This window comes from Somniosus microcephalus, chromosome 14 (genome assembly GCF_052327205.1).
Source record: "Somniosus microcephalus isolate GS21.2 chromosome 14, FLI_Smic_1.0, whole genome shotgun sequence".
In the NCBI taxonomy this organism is placed as follows: domain Eukaryota; kingdom Metazoa; phylum Chordata; class Chondrichthyes; order Squaliformes; family Somniosidae; genus Somniosus; species Somniosus microcephalus.
Window position 1 is genome coordinate 42,922,446 of NC_141000.1, and position 15,325 is coordinate 42,937,770.

General features: G+C 48.0%; 1 protein-coding gene across 2 annotated transcripts in view; it reads right to left on the reverse strand.

Moving 5' to 3' along the window:
• Positions 1-404: 404 nt before the first annotated feature.
• The window catches only part of vegfd (vascular endothelial growth factor D), a 95,585-nt gene continuing 80,664 nt past the window's right edge, over positions 405-15,325 (reverse strand). Inside the window, exons 4-7 of one of the 2 annotated variants that reach the window (XM_086006516.1) lie at positions 8,450-8,592; positions 6,562-6,653; positions 6,320-6,461; positions 405-642 (exon numbers count right to left, since the gene is read on the reverse strand). In XM_086006516.1, coding sequence (XP_085862642.1) covers positions 540-642; positions 6,320-6,461; positions 6,562-6,653; positions 8,450-8,592 — 480 coding nt within the window. In that variant the 3' untranslated portion in view covers positions 405-539. Of the gene's footprint in view, positions 643-2,589; positions 3,102-6,319; positions 6,462-6,561; positions 6,654-8,449; positions 8,593-15,325 lie in introns of those variants that run through there. The other variant, XM_086006517.1, reaches the window with a different exon arrangement.

Below are 15,325 nucleotides of genomic sequence, written 5' to 3' on the forward strand. Positions count from 1 at the left end.
ACAATCTTCAGGCTTTCAAAGCCCAAAGCTTGGTGCCAATTAATCCTGAGCTACCTCATTTCTTTCACTCCTTTCAACCTTGGTGCTATTCCGCAATATGAGCCTTGGCCTTTCCTCTCGGATAAGCAATAATAGCACAGCTCTGAATCTCTCTTTTCAGAACAGCACTGGCACTGGAACATGTTGCCAGCGCACTTGCTCAGCTGGGCATTGGAATGGGGTTAATGCAAAAGAAGAAAATAAATGGAGAAAGTATAATGGAAGAGAACAATGTACATTGAGTGTTAGGATGCTGCAATGTATGGTGCATTTTGACCAGTAATTCAACAGAGAATTTGTACAGATGTTTATTACGTAGATAATATGCTGCTCACATTCTGGAAAGGATAAACATAAGACGTCAGTGACTGCTAAGTGGTTTAATATTTTACATAATTCTACAGTATCAATAATTTAAAACAAGGCTAGAAGTATAGAACTAGCACTTTTGTTAAAATCAAAATCCACGATTGTCAGTTGCCTTCTCTCTGTACACAGCGTCAGTGTTTGTTCTTCCACACACACTGACAGTGCTTCTCATTGAAGACCATCCCCACAGCACACGATCTGCTGTGGTATAGACAGGCAGGTCTGTCCACACAACTGTAACAAGAACAGAGAGAGAGCAGCTTAAACAGGGATAGTGATAGAGCAGCTGAAATACCACCTGTCGATAATTTTAGGAAAAGGTCGACACAAGTACCAAGTAAAAGAAAATCACATTTCATACAATCTTTTAGCTGAAATTATCAATTGAAATTTCACCCAGAAACTTTGTAGATTTAAAATATAACAAAAGTTTAAACTAAATAATATTACAGAAGACCTGGGAAGATTGCATGTGCTTTATCGTTACTGAGGAATATTTCTGTGCAGGCATTGCTGTTTGCTTTATTCTGACACTGCACAGCTTGTTTGTGCAAAGCAGTCTCAGCTTTGCACCAAAAAAGTATTCTAGCATCACGCCCCCGCATCACCCCCCCGCATCACGCCCCCCGCATCACCAACACGCATCGCTCCCCCCGCATCGCCCCCCCCCGCATCACCCACCCAGCATCGCCCCCCCGGCATCACCTACCCGCATCGCTCCCCCCGCATCGCCCCCCCGCATCACCCCCCCCGCATCACTCCCCCCGCATCACCCACCCAGCATCACCGACCCAGCATCGCCCACCCCGCATCGCTCCCCCCGCATCACCTACCCGCATCGCTCCCCCCGCATCGCTCCCCCCGCATCACCCACCCAGCATCGCCCCCCCACATCACTCCCCCCGCATCACCCACCCAGCATCGCCCCCCCGCATCGCTCTCCCCGCATCACCTACCTGCATCGCTCCCCCCGCATCACCCACCCAGCATCGACCCCCCGCATCACCCACCCAGCATCGCCCACCCCGCATCGCCCTCCCACATCACTCCCCCCGCATCACCCACCCGGCATCGCTCCCCCCGCATCGTTCCTGTGCCAGCATCGCGACCCCAGAGTGACTCCCCCCAGAGTGGCGCCCCCCAGCGTCGCTCCCCCCAGTGTCGCTCCCCCCGCATCACCCACCCGGCATCGCTCCCCCCAGCATCGACCTTCCCCAGCATCGCCCCCCCCGCATCGCTCCCCCCGCATCACCCACCCAGCATCGCGCCCCCCACATCGCCCCCCCGCATCAGTCCCCCCGCATCGCCCACCCAGCATCGCGCCCCCCACATCGCCCCCCCGCATCGCCCCCCCCGCATCGCCCTCCCCCAGCATCGCCCCCCACAGCATCGCCCCCCCCAGCATCGCCCCCCCCCAGCATCCCCCCAACATCTCCCCCCCCAGCATCGCCCCCCTCAGCATCGCCCTCCCCCAGCATCGCCCCCCCCCAGCATCGCCCTCCCCCAGCATCGCCCCCCCCAACATCGCCCCCCCCAACATCGCCCCCCAGCATCTCCCCCCCCAGCATCGCACCCTCCCAGCATCGCCCCCCCCAGCATATCCCCCCCCAGCATCTCCCCCCCCAGCATCGCCCTCCCCCAGCATCTCCCTCCCCCAGCATCGTCCCCCCCAGCATCTCCCCCCCGCAGCATCGCCCTCCCCCAGCATTGCCCTCCCCCAGCATCGCCCCCCCCACAGCATCTCCCCCCACAATTGCCCCCCACAGCATCTCCCCTGCCATCACCCCCTCCCCAGCATTGCTCCCCCCCCCCGCCCCAGCATCGAGCCTGCACCCGATAGGCTTTACCGGTTGGCCAGCTGCTTGCTGCAGCCAGTAGCTTTTCCACTACAAGTAAGCGCCGAGATTGGCGGCGGCAAAACATTAGCAAGGCCTGACCCTGTGAGTGGGCCAGCTTCCTGACTCCGCATTGTGCTGTGCTGAGGACAGACGCTGTTATCACGACTGCTTGGTGAGCAAAATGAAATTCTTGCCATATCTTTAAATGGTTAAAAGAAACCTCTTTGTACTGCCTTGATGGCTTCGTGATCTTAACTAATGAGTACCTGAGCCATAGAATCATAGACATTTACAGCACAGAAGGCGGCCATTCGGCCTATCGTGTCTGTGCCGGCCCAGGATGCTCCCATCTCTGATCTGTGTTGTATGCTGACTTAGCTGATCCCTGTTACGGCAGCAGTATGGGCCCTACATTGGGCATTCATATATTTGGGTTAGGTAGGAGAGAATCAACTCGGACTCCCACAGCTGCCTGCTCCCAGGGAAAGGTTGCTTGCAGGAGCTGTCACAGGAATGACAGCTGAAGGCTTGGAGAAGGTTTTCTGCTAATTTCTGTGCAGCATGATGGCAAGGAAACAAATTAAATTAAAAGTGCGAAGCTGTGGTATTTATTGCAGCAATGCTCGGATTCTGGTGCTCGATGAGCACATGCCCCATCCAGTTTACCAATGATGCTGCTTTATCAAAATCACAAATCTAACAAATATGTGAAGATTTTCAGTGAGATATAAGATTTTTTCAAATTTCTACAATACAATGACTGCTAGGCAATATTAGCTGCTGACCTGTGAGATTGCTGTGTTTGCTGTTTTTATGGCGGAGCTCTGCTGTTTAAAATGAACACGTTAATGCTTCCTTTAGAAGAGTGAACAAAATAATGTCAGAAGGTTTGTCACAGGGAAATACTTTTAGCCCAAAAAGTCACAAAGCAATGATGGTTCAGGGTCTGACAGGACCCTAGCCTGACAGTGGTCTGGAGCTGTCTGCGGCACCAAGCCGTCTATAACTCAGCTTGATGAGCTAAAGGCTCTTTCTCATTCCACAGACTCTTGTAATTTTGCAGTGTGCGGACTGCCATTTTGCGGACTGCCAGTGTTCGGACTGCCAGTGTGCGGACTGCCAGTGTTCGGACTGCCAGTGTGCGGACTGCCAGTGCGTGGACTGCCAGTGCGCGGACTGCCAGTGCGCAAACTGCCAGTGCTCGGACTGCCAGTGCGCAGAATGCCAGTGCGCGGACTGTCAGTGTGCGGACTGCTAGGGTGCGGACTGCCAATGTTTGGATCTGGCAAATAGGTCAAATCAAAGTTGGGCAGATAGAGCAAGGCTGGACCGAGTCCTGTAGGTGTGGCTTATTCATCCAATACTACTGTTCCTCAGACCTCTGGCTCTGACAATTACCCCACAGGCAAAGTCATCTATGTAATAGGGCTGTAGATAAATATAACCATGGAAAATTCTCTAGTCAAGTACATGTATAAGTATTAGAAATAGAATTATACAAGGATCAGTATTACAGGACATTGGGGGAAGGCCGATTTTAATATGATAAGGCAGGATCTGGCCAAAGTGGACTGGGATCAGCTACTTGCAGGAAAATCCACATCGGAGCAATGGGAGTCTTTCAGAAAGGAAATTGAGAGAGTACAATGGCAACATGTTCCCATAAAGGTCAAGGGTGGGACCAACAAGCCCAAGGAACCTTGGATGTCAAGGGATATACGAGAATGGATTAGGAAAAAAAGGGGGGCTTTTGGCAGATACAAAGGACTAAAGACAGAGGAAGCCCTAGAGGAGTATAAAAAGTGCAGGGGGATGCTTAAAAAATAAATTAGGAGAGCGACGAGGGGCCATGAAATAACACTGGCGAGCATAATAAAGGAAAATCCTAAGGTGTTTTATAAGTATATTAAGGGCAAGAGGATAACTAGGGAAAGAGTAGGGCCCATTAGGGACCAAAGTGGAGCCAGAAGATGTAGGTGGGGTTTTAAATGAATTTTTTGCATCTGTATTCACTATGGAGAAGGACGATGTAGACATAGAAATCAGGCAGGGGGATTGTGATATACTTGAACATATTAGCATCGAGAGGGAGGAGGTACTAGCGGTTTTAGCAGGCTTAAAAGTGGATAAATCCCCAGGCCTGGATGAGATGTATCCCAGGCTGCTGTGTGAGGCAAAGGAGGAGATTGCAGGGGCTCTGACACAAATTTTCAAAACCTCTCTGGCCACAGGGGATGTGCCAGAGGACTGGAGAACAGCTAACATAGTACCATTATTCAAGAAGGGTAGTAGGGATAAACCAAGGAATTACAGGCCAGTGAGCCTAACATCTGTGGTAGGGAAATTATTGGAAAAAATTCTGAGGGACAGAATTAGTCTCCACTTGGAGAGGCAAGGATTAATCAGGGATAGTCAGCATGGCTTTGTCAAGGGAAGATCATGTCTGACCAATTTGATTGAATTTTTCAAGGGGGTGACTAGGTGTGTGGATGAGGATAGTGCAGTGGATGTGGTTTACATGGATTTCAGTAAGGCTTTTGATAAAGTCCTGCACAGGAGACTGGTCAGGAAGGTAAGAGCCCATGGGATCCAGGGTGCTTTGGCACATTGGATCCAAAACTGGCTTAGTGGCAGAAGGCAGAGGGTGATGGTGGAAGGTTGTTTTTGTGACTGGAAGCCTGTGTCCAGTGGGGTACCGCAGGGATCGGTGCTGGGTCCCTTGCTGTTTGTGGTCTACATTAATGATTTGGATGTGAATGTAAAAGGTATGATCAGTAAGTTTGCAGATGACACGAAAATTGGTGGGGTGGTAAATAGCGAGGAGGGTAGCCTCAGTCTGCAGGACGATATAGATGGGTTGGTCAGATGGGCAGAACAGTGGCTAATGGAATTTAACCCTGAAAAGTGTGAGGTGATGCATTTTGGAGGGACTAACAAGGCAAGGGAATACACTGATGTGCCTCAATAATTCCGAGACTCGATGTTAGCGAAACAAAACAAGGCTTTTATTAACTTAGAACGTAACACGTAAGAGAGAGAGATATCTTCCTTCTGGAGACTGAGGCCAGACTGAGCTAGCTTACAAAAGGGGCCAGGTATGGGCGGAGCCCTACACACACAGCACATTCCAGCACATTCCAATAAACAATACAATGAGGACTGGGGGAAGGGAAATGACACTGAAACCGACCACAGTCACAGGCAGTGATGAATGGAATATTTCATCACATACACAATGGATGGTAAGACCCTAGGAAAGACAGAGGATCAGAGGGACCTTGGTGTGCATGTACATAGATCCCTGAAGGCAGCAGAACAGGTGGATAAGGTGGTTAAAAAGGCATATGGGATACTTACCTTCATTAGCCGAGGCATAGAATATAAGAGCAGGGAGGTTATGATGGAGCTGTACAAAACGCTGGTTAGGTCACAGCTGGAATACTGTGTGCAGTTCTGGTCACCACACTATAGGAAGGATGTGATTGCTTTGGAGAGGGTGCAGAGGAGATTCACCAGGATGTTACCTGGGCTGGAGCGCTTCAGCTGTGAAGAAAGACTGGACAGGCTGGGGTTGTTTTCCTTGGAGCAGAGAAGGCTGAGGGGGGACCTGATTGAGGTGTACAAAATTATGAGGGGCATAGATAGGGTAGATAGAAAGGAACTTTTTCCCTTAGTAGAGGGGTCAATAACAAGGGGGCATAGATTCAAGGTAAGGGGCAGGAGGTTTAGAGGGGTTTTGAGGAAGAACTTTTTCTGGAACTCACTGCCTGAAAGGGTGGTAGAGGCAGGAACTCTCACAACATTCAAGAAGCATTTGGATGAGCACTTGAAATGCCATAGCATACAAGGCTACGGACCAAATGCTGGAAAATGGGATTAGATTAGACAGGGCTTGATGGCTGGCGTGGACACCAGGGGCCTCTTTCTGTGCTGTATAACTCTATGACTCTATGATATAAAATGGAGGCTTCACATAATCTTTGCCAATACAGTGAGAGTTTGCTATTCTTACTGTTTTTCTTTAACCCTCTCAATGTATCACATTAACTTGGTTAGGTTATCAGTGTTCCCACCTGCAGGAATCTGGATCAAACGCTTTCTGTTTCTGCGAGCATGTTTCATGATTTTCCATGTTCCTGCAGACGCAATCACACAGATCCTCATTGAACTGCATGTAGGGCCCACAGATGGCCAGTTCTGCAATGGGAGAAAGTTCTGGACGGAAAAGAAACACATTTGAGAAAGTGCAGCTCACACCTATTGATTTTGTAATGTTTGAAATCTGAAACAAATTCTAAAATATGGAGTTTGTCACCATCTTCTCTTTGGTTGGAAGAAGTCACACAGTGGCATTTCTGCTTGTCCCACACCAGGCCCCTGGAGCAGTGATTTTCATTGTGCAGACAGCTGGAAGTCATAGCAGCAACCTGTTAGTCCTTTTGTCTCTGCTGTTAAACTTACACTGGCGTATTCTCTCTACAACATAGAACCCCTAAATGAACCAGATACAACATGTGCTATGTGTTGTGTTATTTGTCTGTAAAAGGCACAGCTCTTACACTGAACTTATCAGTAATAAACAGCTACACATTACATTCAAGTGCCTTTTGAAGGATACAGTTCATGTATTCCAAACATTAATTACTATTCTAATAGGATTTTTTTTTTGATCAGTCGATGAGAATTATTACTTTAATTTTGGGTTTGTATCCGCTGCACTGAAATTGTGCGTACTTGGACTATGGGATAACATGCATTTGATTCTTAGCTAACATGGCACATTCAAATTGGTGTAGCTTCTTTTCACAGCCAATGAATTACTTCTCTACTGTAATCACTGTCATTTTGCAGGCAAAAATGGGAGCTAAGTTATGTACAGCAGGGTGCCAGAAACAGAGCTGATTTGAATAAACAATGAGTTGGTTTTGTTGCTGTTGCCCAGCACCTGAAAAACTCCATGCCCACCTTTAAAGAGCAAAACCATCGTTTCCATCCACCTGCACAGGCAGACAGGGTCTCGGTTTAATGTCTTATCTGAAAGGCTGCACCTCCGACAGTGCAGCACTCCTTCAGAACTGGATTGAAGTATCAGCTAGATTCTGAGCTCAATCTCTGGAGTGGAGTTCAATTTCACAGCCTTTTGACTCAAAGTTGAGTGTTACCATTCAACCAAACTGATACTTTGAGATTTAAGATACGATGACCTGCCCGGAGCGGGAGTGGGGTGTCAGTAGAGCACGCTGGCGTTTTAACTCCACAGCATGTGTGTGACCTCATGGACAGGTTCCCTGCTGATCCCTCCTGATTGACAGCCTAGCTTCCAGCCGGGCGGGGCGGGCTGATGGTGGGGGAGCTTGCGGGGCTGGGAGGAAGCACTCCTGTTCCTCCCGGTCCACAAGGATTGCTCCCCAAGGTTGTCCTCGCCTTGCTGCTGCTACTGGAAATCCCAAGCCACGGGACCCCCAGCCGGTCACAGTTAAACAAAGCAAAGGCTTCAGGGCCTCATTATCACATTTAAAGAGCCAACCCTCCTCATGACAGGCAGCGGGTTGGCGGACTGCCCCTCTGTCCCGCCTCCTTTAAACCCAGAAGTGGGCGGGTTGGGTTAGGATTTGCATTCCTACCCGATCCCAACCCACCTGTTTTTTGGTGTTAAAATTCCCCCAATGAAACGGTGTCTGTGGTCAGCTGTGCCCAAATGCCATTTCAATTTTGTTATGTTTTTAAACAGCCTTTCCTAACACTAAAACAGTTTTGAAAGTTTACTTTGCATCGGTTGCAGTCATGCTACAACCAGTGAAAGCTAAAAGTAATTTGAAACTACCTGCTGCATATGCTTGGCAAACAGGTGTTCTGTCAGATCAGTGACTTCATTATACTGCAGGTTTTATGTTCGTACACTGAAAGTGCATAATGGCTTGGTAGTAAGTCGCCCTCCATTTTGCTTTGTTCCTCTGAGCCAGCTGGGTTAGCATCTGCGTGAGCTCAGCACCTCCCCCCAGCCAGCCTGGCTGAGATTGGGAACTTACAGTGTGTGGAACTGCAGGGGGAACCCACATTATCAAATAGTTTCATTTTTAAGTTTTCAAATGAAATAAAAATGCAGGACTGGAGTGGTGTTTGGTCCAATTCCACACTGGCTGTTGCATTCCCAACAGTGAGTTTATCAGAAGTATCCCTAGGTGGGAGGGGATTTCATTTACCTGTATTCTTTGTGTGTGAGGATTGACCTTCGAATGATGGAGTATGCATGTCGACTGGAGATGCATTTACAAGAAGTGTGGTTCGCAACTCTGATAGTCAAGAGCTCTGGTATATTGGTCAGGGGAATGGCAATCTCAAAGAGCTGGAGATACAAGTGAAATATTAGTGACACAATTTCAATATTCATTCTGATGGAAGTTCATCGACCTGAAACATTAACTGTGTTTCTCTCTACACAGATGCTGCCTGACCTGCTGAGTATTTCCAGCATTTTCTGTTTTTATTTCAGATTTCCAACATCCGCAGTATTTTGATTTTGTATTCAACATTCATTCCTTGTTTTAAACTAATAATCTGAAGCAGTTGAATGGTTGTATCTGTTAAGTCTGTGTGTTATAGTGAGAATTACTACACAGACCACAAGAGTAAATTCAACAGGTCTTTACTGGTTGGAGGTCGGACTATACGGAATACAATATTATTACACTGTGCTTATATACCGGTGTGGTCACCACCGGTATTACGTATACAGCAGCCAAAGAAAGTAGTACCTTTCTTAAGGTGGACCAGGCTTAAGTTCTCTTAAGGTGGAACAGGTTACATACACCACAATCCTCCCTTTTTAGCTTAACAGTCATATCCCCAAATAAACATCCCCCCTTTCAAACAAGTATACCGCTTTGGATACTGTTGAGGGGGATGACTCACCAGGGGAAGGCAGCAGCAGCCAACTTCCTGGCACTGGGGGTGCTCCTGCTGCCCAGGAAGGGGGGAAAAAGAGTGGGAGAGCAATAGTGGTAGGGGATTCTATAGTAAGGGGAACAGATAGGCGTTTCTGTGGCCATAGACGTGAATCCAGGATGGTTTGTTGCCTCCCTGGTGCCAGGGTCAAGGATGTCACTGAGCGGCTGCAGGGCATTCTGGAGGGGGAGGGTGAACAGCCAGTGGTCGTGGTCCACATTGGTACCAACGACATAGGTAAAAAGAGGGATGAGGTCCTGCATCAAGAATTTAGGGAGCTAGGTAACAGATTAAAGAGCAGGACCTCAAAGGTTGTAATCTCTGGATTACTCCCAGTGCCACGTTCTAGTAAGTATAGGAATGGGAGGATAGAGCAGATGAATGCGTGGCTAAAGAGTTGGTGTAGGGGGGAGGGTTTTACTTTCCTGGATCACTGGGCCTGCTTCTGGGAAAGGTGGGACTTGTACAAGTCGGACGGGTTGCACCTGAACCAGAGCGGGACAAATATCCTTGCGGGGAGGTTTGCTAGCACTGTTGGGGGGGGTTTAAACTAACTTGGCAGGGGGATGGGATACAGAGGGGAGCTGAAATAGGGGGGGATGTGCTGCCAATTATAGAGAAAAAAACAAGTCAGCTTGGTAGACAGGGCAAATATATAAGGGCAAGGCTGGATGGCATCTATTTTAATGCAAGGAGTCTTGCAAATAAGGTGGATGAACTGAAGGTGTTGATAAACACATGGGAGTATGATATTGTTGCTATCACGGAGACATGGTTGAGGGAAGGGCAAGATTGGCAGCTCAATATTCCGGGGTACAGAATCTTCAGGCGAGACAGAGGGGGAGGTATAAGAGGAGGGGGTGTCGCAATATTAATTAAGGAGTCAATTACTGCAGTAAGGAGGGATGATATATTAGCAGGGTCCTCTAATGAGGCCATATGGGTGGAGCTTAAAAACAAAAAGGGGGCAAGCACTTTGCTGGGAGTGTACTATAGGCCTCCAAACAGTCAGGGGGAGATAGAGGAACAGATATGTAGGCAAATCTCAGAGAAATGTGCAAATAATAGGGTAATAATAATGGGGGATTTCAACTTCCCCAATATTAACTGGGATAGTCAGAGTGTGAAAGGCTCAGAGGGTGTAGAATTCTTAAAGTGCATCCAGGAGAGCTTTTTGAGCCAGCATGTAGAAAGTCCTACAAGAGAGGGGGCGGTACTGGACCTAATTCTAGGGAATGTGGCCGGCCAAGTGGAAAAAGTGCTAGTAGGTGAGCACTTTGGTGATAGTGACCATAATATGGTAAGATTTAAGGTGGTCATGGAAAAGGACAGGGATGGGCCTGAAATAAAGGTTCTAAATTGGGGGAAGGCCGATTTTAATAGGATAAGGCAGGATCTGGCCAAAATGGACTGGGATCAGCTACTTGTAGGAAAATCCGCATCGGAGCAATGGGAGGCTTTCAGAAGGGAGATTGAGATCATACAATGGCAACATGTTCCCGTAAAGGTCAAGGGTGGTTCCAAAAACCACAGGGAACCTTGGATGTCAGGGGATATACGAGAATGGATTAGGAAAAAAAGGAGGGCTTTTGGTAGATACAAAAGGCTAAAGACGGAGGAAGCCCTAGAGGAGTACAAAAAGTGCAGGGGGATACTTAAAAAAGAAATTAGGAGATCAAGGAGGGGCCATGAAATAACACTGGCGAGCAAAATAAAGGAAAATCCAAAGATGTTTTATAAGTATATTAAGGGTAAGAGGATAACTAGGGAAAAAATAGGGCCCATTAGGGACAAAAGTGGCAATCTGTGTGTGGAGCCGGAAGATGTAGGAGGGGTTCTAAATGAATTTTTTGCATCTGTTTTCACTATGGAGAAGGACGATGTAGACATAGAAATAGGGCGGGGGGACTGTGATATGCTCGAACATATTAACATCGAGAGGGAGGAGGTATTGGCGGTTTTAGCTGGCCTAAAAATGGATAAATCCCCAGGTCCGGATGAAATGTATCCCAGGCTGCTGTGTGAGGCAAAGGAGGAGATTGCGGGGGCTCTAACACATATATTCAGGACCTCTCTGGCCACAGGGGATGTGCCAGAGGACTGGAGAACCGCTAATGTAGTACCATTATTCAAGAAGGGTAGTAGGGAAAAACCGGGGAACTACAGGCCAGTGAGCCTAACATCAGTGGTAGGAAAATTATTGGAAAAAATCCTGAGGGACAAAATTTGTCTCCACTTGGAGAGGCAAGGATTAATCAGGGATAGTCAACATGGCTTTGTCAAGGGAAGATCATGTCTGACTAATTTGATTGAATTTTTTGAGGGGGTGACTAGGTGTGTGGATGAGGGTAATGCAGTGGATGTGGTATACATGGATTTCAGTAAGGCCTTCGATAAAGTCCCGCACAGGAGACTGGTCAAGAAGGTAAGAGCCCATGGAATCCAGGGTGCCTTGACACATTGGATACAAAACTGGCTTAGTGGCAGAAGGCAGAGGGTGATGGTCGAAGGTTGTTTTTGTGACTGGAAGCCTGTGGCCAGTGGGGTACCACAGGGATCGGTGCTGGGTCCCTTGCTGTTTGTGGTCTACATTAATGACTTGGATATGAATGTAAAGGGTATGATCAGTAAGTTCGCGGATGATACAAAAATTGGTAGGGTGGTAAATAGCGAGGAGGGTAGCCTCAGTCTGCAGGACGATATAGATGGGTTGGTCAGATGGGCGGAACAGTGGCAAATGGAATTTAACCCGGAAAAGTGCAAGGTGATGCACTTTGGGGGGACTAACAAGGCAAAGGAATACACAATGAATGGAAAGACCCTAGGCAAGACGGAGGGTCAGAGGGATCTGGGTGTGCAAGTACACAGATCCCTGAAGGCGGCGGAACAGGTGGATAAGGTGGTAAAAAAGGCATATGGGATACTTGCCTTCATTAGCCGAGGCATTGAATATAAGAGCGAGGAGGTTATGATGGAGCTGTATAAAACACTGGTTAGGCCACAGCTGGAATACTGTGTGCAGTTCTGGTCGCCACACTACAGGAAGGATGTGATCGCGTTAGAGAGGGTGCAGAGGAGGTTCACCAGGATGTTACCAGGGCTGGAGCGCTTCAGCTATGAAGAGAGACTGGGCAGATTGGGTTTGTTTTCCTTGGAGCAGAGGAGGCTGAGGGGGGACATGATTGAGGTGTACAAAATTATGAGGGGCATAGATAGGATGGATGCTGAGGAGCTTTTTCCCTTAGTAGAGGGGTCAATAACTAGGGGGCATAGATTCAAGGTAAAGGGCGGGAGGTTTAGAGGGGATTTGAGAAAGAACTTTTTCACCCAGAGGGTGGTTGGAATCTGGAACTCACTGCCTGAAAGGGTTGTGGAGGCAGAAACCCTCACAACATTTAAGAAGCATTTGGATGTGCACTTGAAATGCCATAGCATACAAGGCTACGGGCCAAATGCTGGAATATGGGATTAGATTAGGCAGGGCTTGATGGCCGGCGCGGACACGATGGGCCGAAGGGCCTCTATCCGTGCTGTATTACTCTATGACTCTATGACTCTATGACATATATAACTTCAGGTATAACAGTTCAAAGGTTCAGTCTCTCTGGAGGCTTTCTGACTTGGCTTGGATAACGCCTTTCAGTGGTCTCTGATTCTTGTTGTTGAGGTGCCTCCTCTAGTTGGTTGCCAATGTATTGGGTGTCATCATCATCAAATACATTCTCGGCCGAGGTAGATGCTTCAGGTTCATAAACGTCTTCCACAGCTGTCTCTGTCACAACCATGGGTTCGACCCTTGCTCTCGACTCTACCAGTTGACCCGCATGACGCCTTATCACATTATGACCAATATCTACGGTGTACATCAGAGGTCCTTGTCTGGCCCGGATTGTTCCGGACTGCCATTTGTTGTTTCCATAGCCCCTTGCCATCACTGGTTGTCCTACGTCGAAAGTTCGAGTGGTCTTGCTGTTAATATGCCGAAACTGTTTGTTTTCCACTTCCCTCCGCACATTTGATTTTATCAAGTCCAACTTGGACCGCAACCTCCTGTTATAAAACATCATAGCAGGACTTTGGTTAGTCACGGCATGATCGGCGTTTCTATATGACATCAGGAACTTATCGACCTTGTGTTGCAGCGGAATCTGATCATCATTCATGGCCTTAATAGCCTTTTTGAATGTCTGGACAAATCTTTCAGCCAACCCGTTTGTCGCCGGATGATATGGGGCAGAGGTATAATGTTTAACTCCATTCTTCTTTAAGAATTGTTGGAATTCTTCCGATACAAACTGTGGTCCGTTGTCCGAACAGATCTGTTCTGGCAATCCGTTCCTTGCGAATATTGTTCTTAACACCGCAATTGTCTTTTCTGAAGTAGTGGTATTCATCTTGATGACTTCTGGCCATTTGGAATGTGCGTCCACCACGATTAGGAACATGGAGTCCATGAATGGACCAGCAAAGTCAATGTGTATGCGTTGCCATGGGGCTGAAGGCCATTCCCATGGGTGTAGCGGTGCTATCGGAGGTGCATTTTGCACTTTTTGACACCCAGCACAGCTTTTCGTTAACTCCTCAATCTGTTGGTCAAAACCGGCCACCATACGTAAGCCCTAGCAAGACTTTTCATTTTAACTCCCCCCAGATGACCTTCATGTAGTTCTTTTAAAACTCTTTCCCTTAACTTGGGAGGAATAATCACTCTTGTCCCGTACATCAAAGTACCATGGCAGACGGACAGCTGGTCTCGCCTTGCCGAGAATGCCGGTAACAGAGGATCACCCCGTGTTGGCCATCCTTTCACTGTCACCTCGTAGACTCTGGACAGTGTCAGGTCGTTCCTGGTTTCTCTTTCAATACTTGTGTTGGTGACAGGTAAACACTCGATAATGGTCGAATGAAATAACTCAACAGGGTCAACTTCCGTCGTGTCTTCATCTTCAGGTAGTGGCAGGCGCGACAGGCCATCAGCATTGCCATGCTGTTTCGTACCTTTGAATTCTATCTGATATTGATGTGCCCCTAAGAAAAGAGACCATCTCTGGAGACGCTGTGCTGTCATCACCGAAACACCCTTCTTAGGGTTAAAAATGGACACCAACGGTTGATGGTCCGTCAGAAGTGTGAATTTTTGGCCCTGTAGGTAATGATTAAACTTCTTCACTCCCCATACAAGGCTAAGGGCCTCCCTATCGATCTGCGCATAGTTGCGCTCAGCGGAGGTCAATGATCTGGATGCAAACGCGACTGGCCTTTCCGTGCCATTTGGCAATTTATGTGAGAGTACTGCCCCAATACCATATGGAGAAGCATCACAAGCCAACCGAATAGGCAGTGTCGGGTTGAAATGAGCCAACACTTCCTCTGAGGTGATCAATTCTTTGCTTTTGCGAAATGCCTTCTTACAGTTTTTGCCCCAGTCCCATGGTACCCCTTTCTGTAAAAGAGCGTTCAATGGATGCAGCACCGTGGATAGATTTGGCAGAAATTTATGGTAATAGTTAATTAATCCTAGAAACGACCTCAACTGAGAGACATTCTCCGGAGCGGGAGCCTTTACAACTGCCGCTATCTTGTCAGGAGACTTATGAAGCCCCTCCCGGTCAATGACATGACCACAGTACGAGATCCGCTTCTGGAAGAACTCACATTTCTGCCGATTTACTCTAAGTCCATACTCTTTCAGTCTGTTGAGCACCAGTTCCAAGTTAGCGAGATGCTGTTCATCACCATCACCTGTGATCAGAATGTCGTCCAGGTAACATTGTGTGCCTGGAATTCCCTGTAATACCTGCTCCATGGCCCTCTGCCAAATTGCTGGAGCCGATGCCACACCAAAAACCAGCCTATTGTACCGGTACAACCCTCGATGCATGTTGATCGTGAGGTATTGGCGTGACTCTTCTTCAACCTCCATCTGCAAGTACGCCTGCGCCAGGTCTATCTTGGTGAAGTGTTTCCCGCCAGACAGTGAAGCGAAAATATCCTCAATCCGTGGAAGTGGATACTGCACCGTGTGAAGCACCGGATTAACGGTGATCTTGAAATCTCCACAGATGCGAACCTTCCCTGGATCTCCTGGCTTATTGTTCGCAGGACGTTTCATAACAGGAACAATGGGCGTAGCC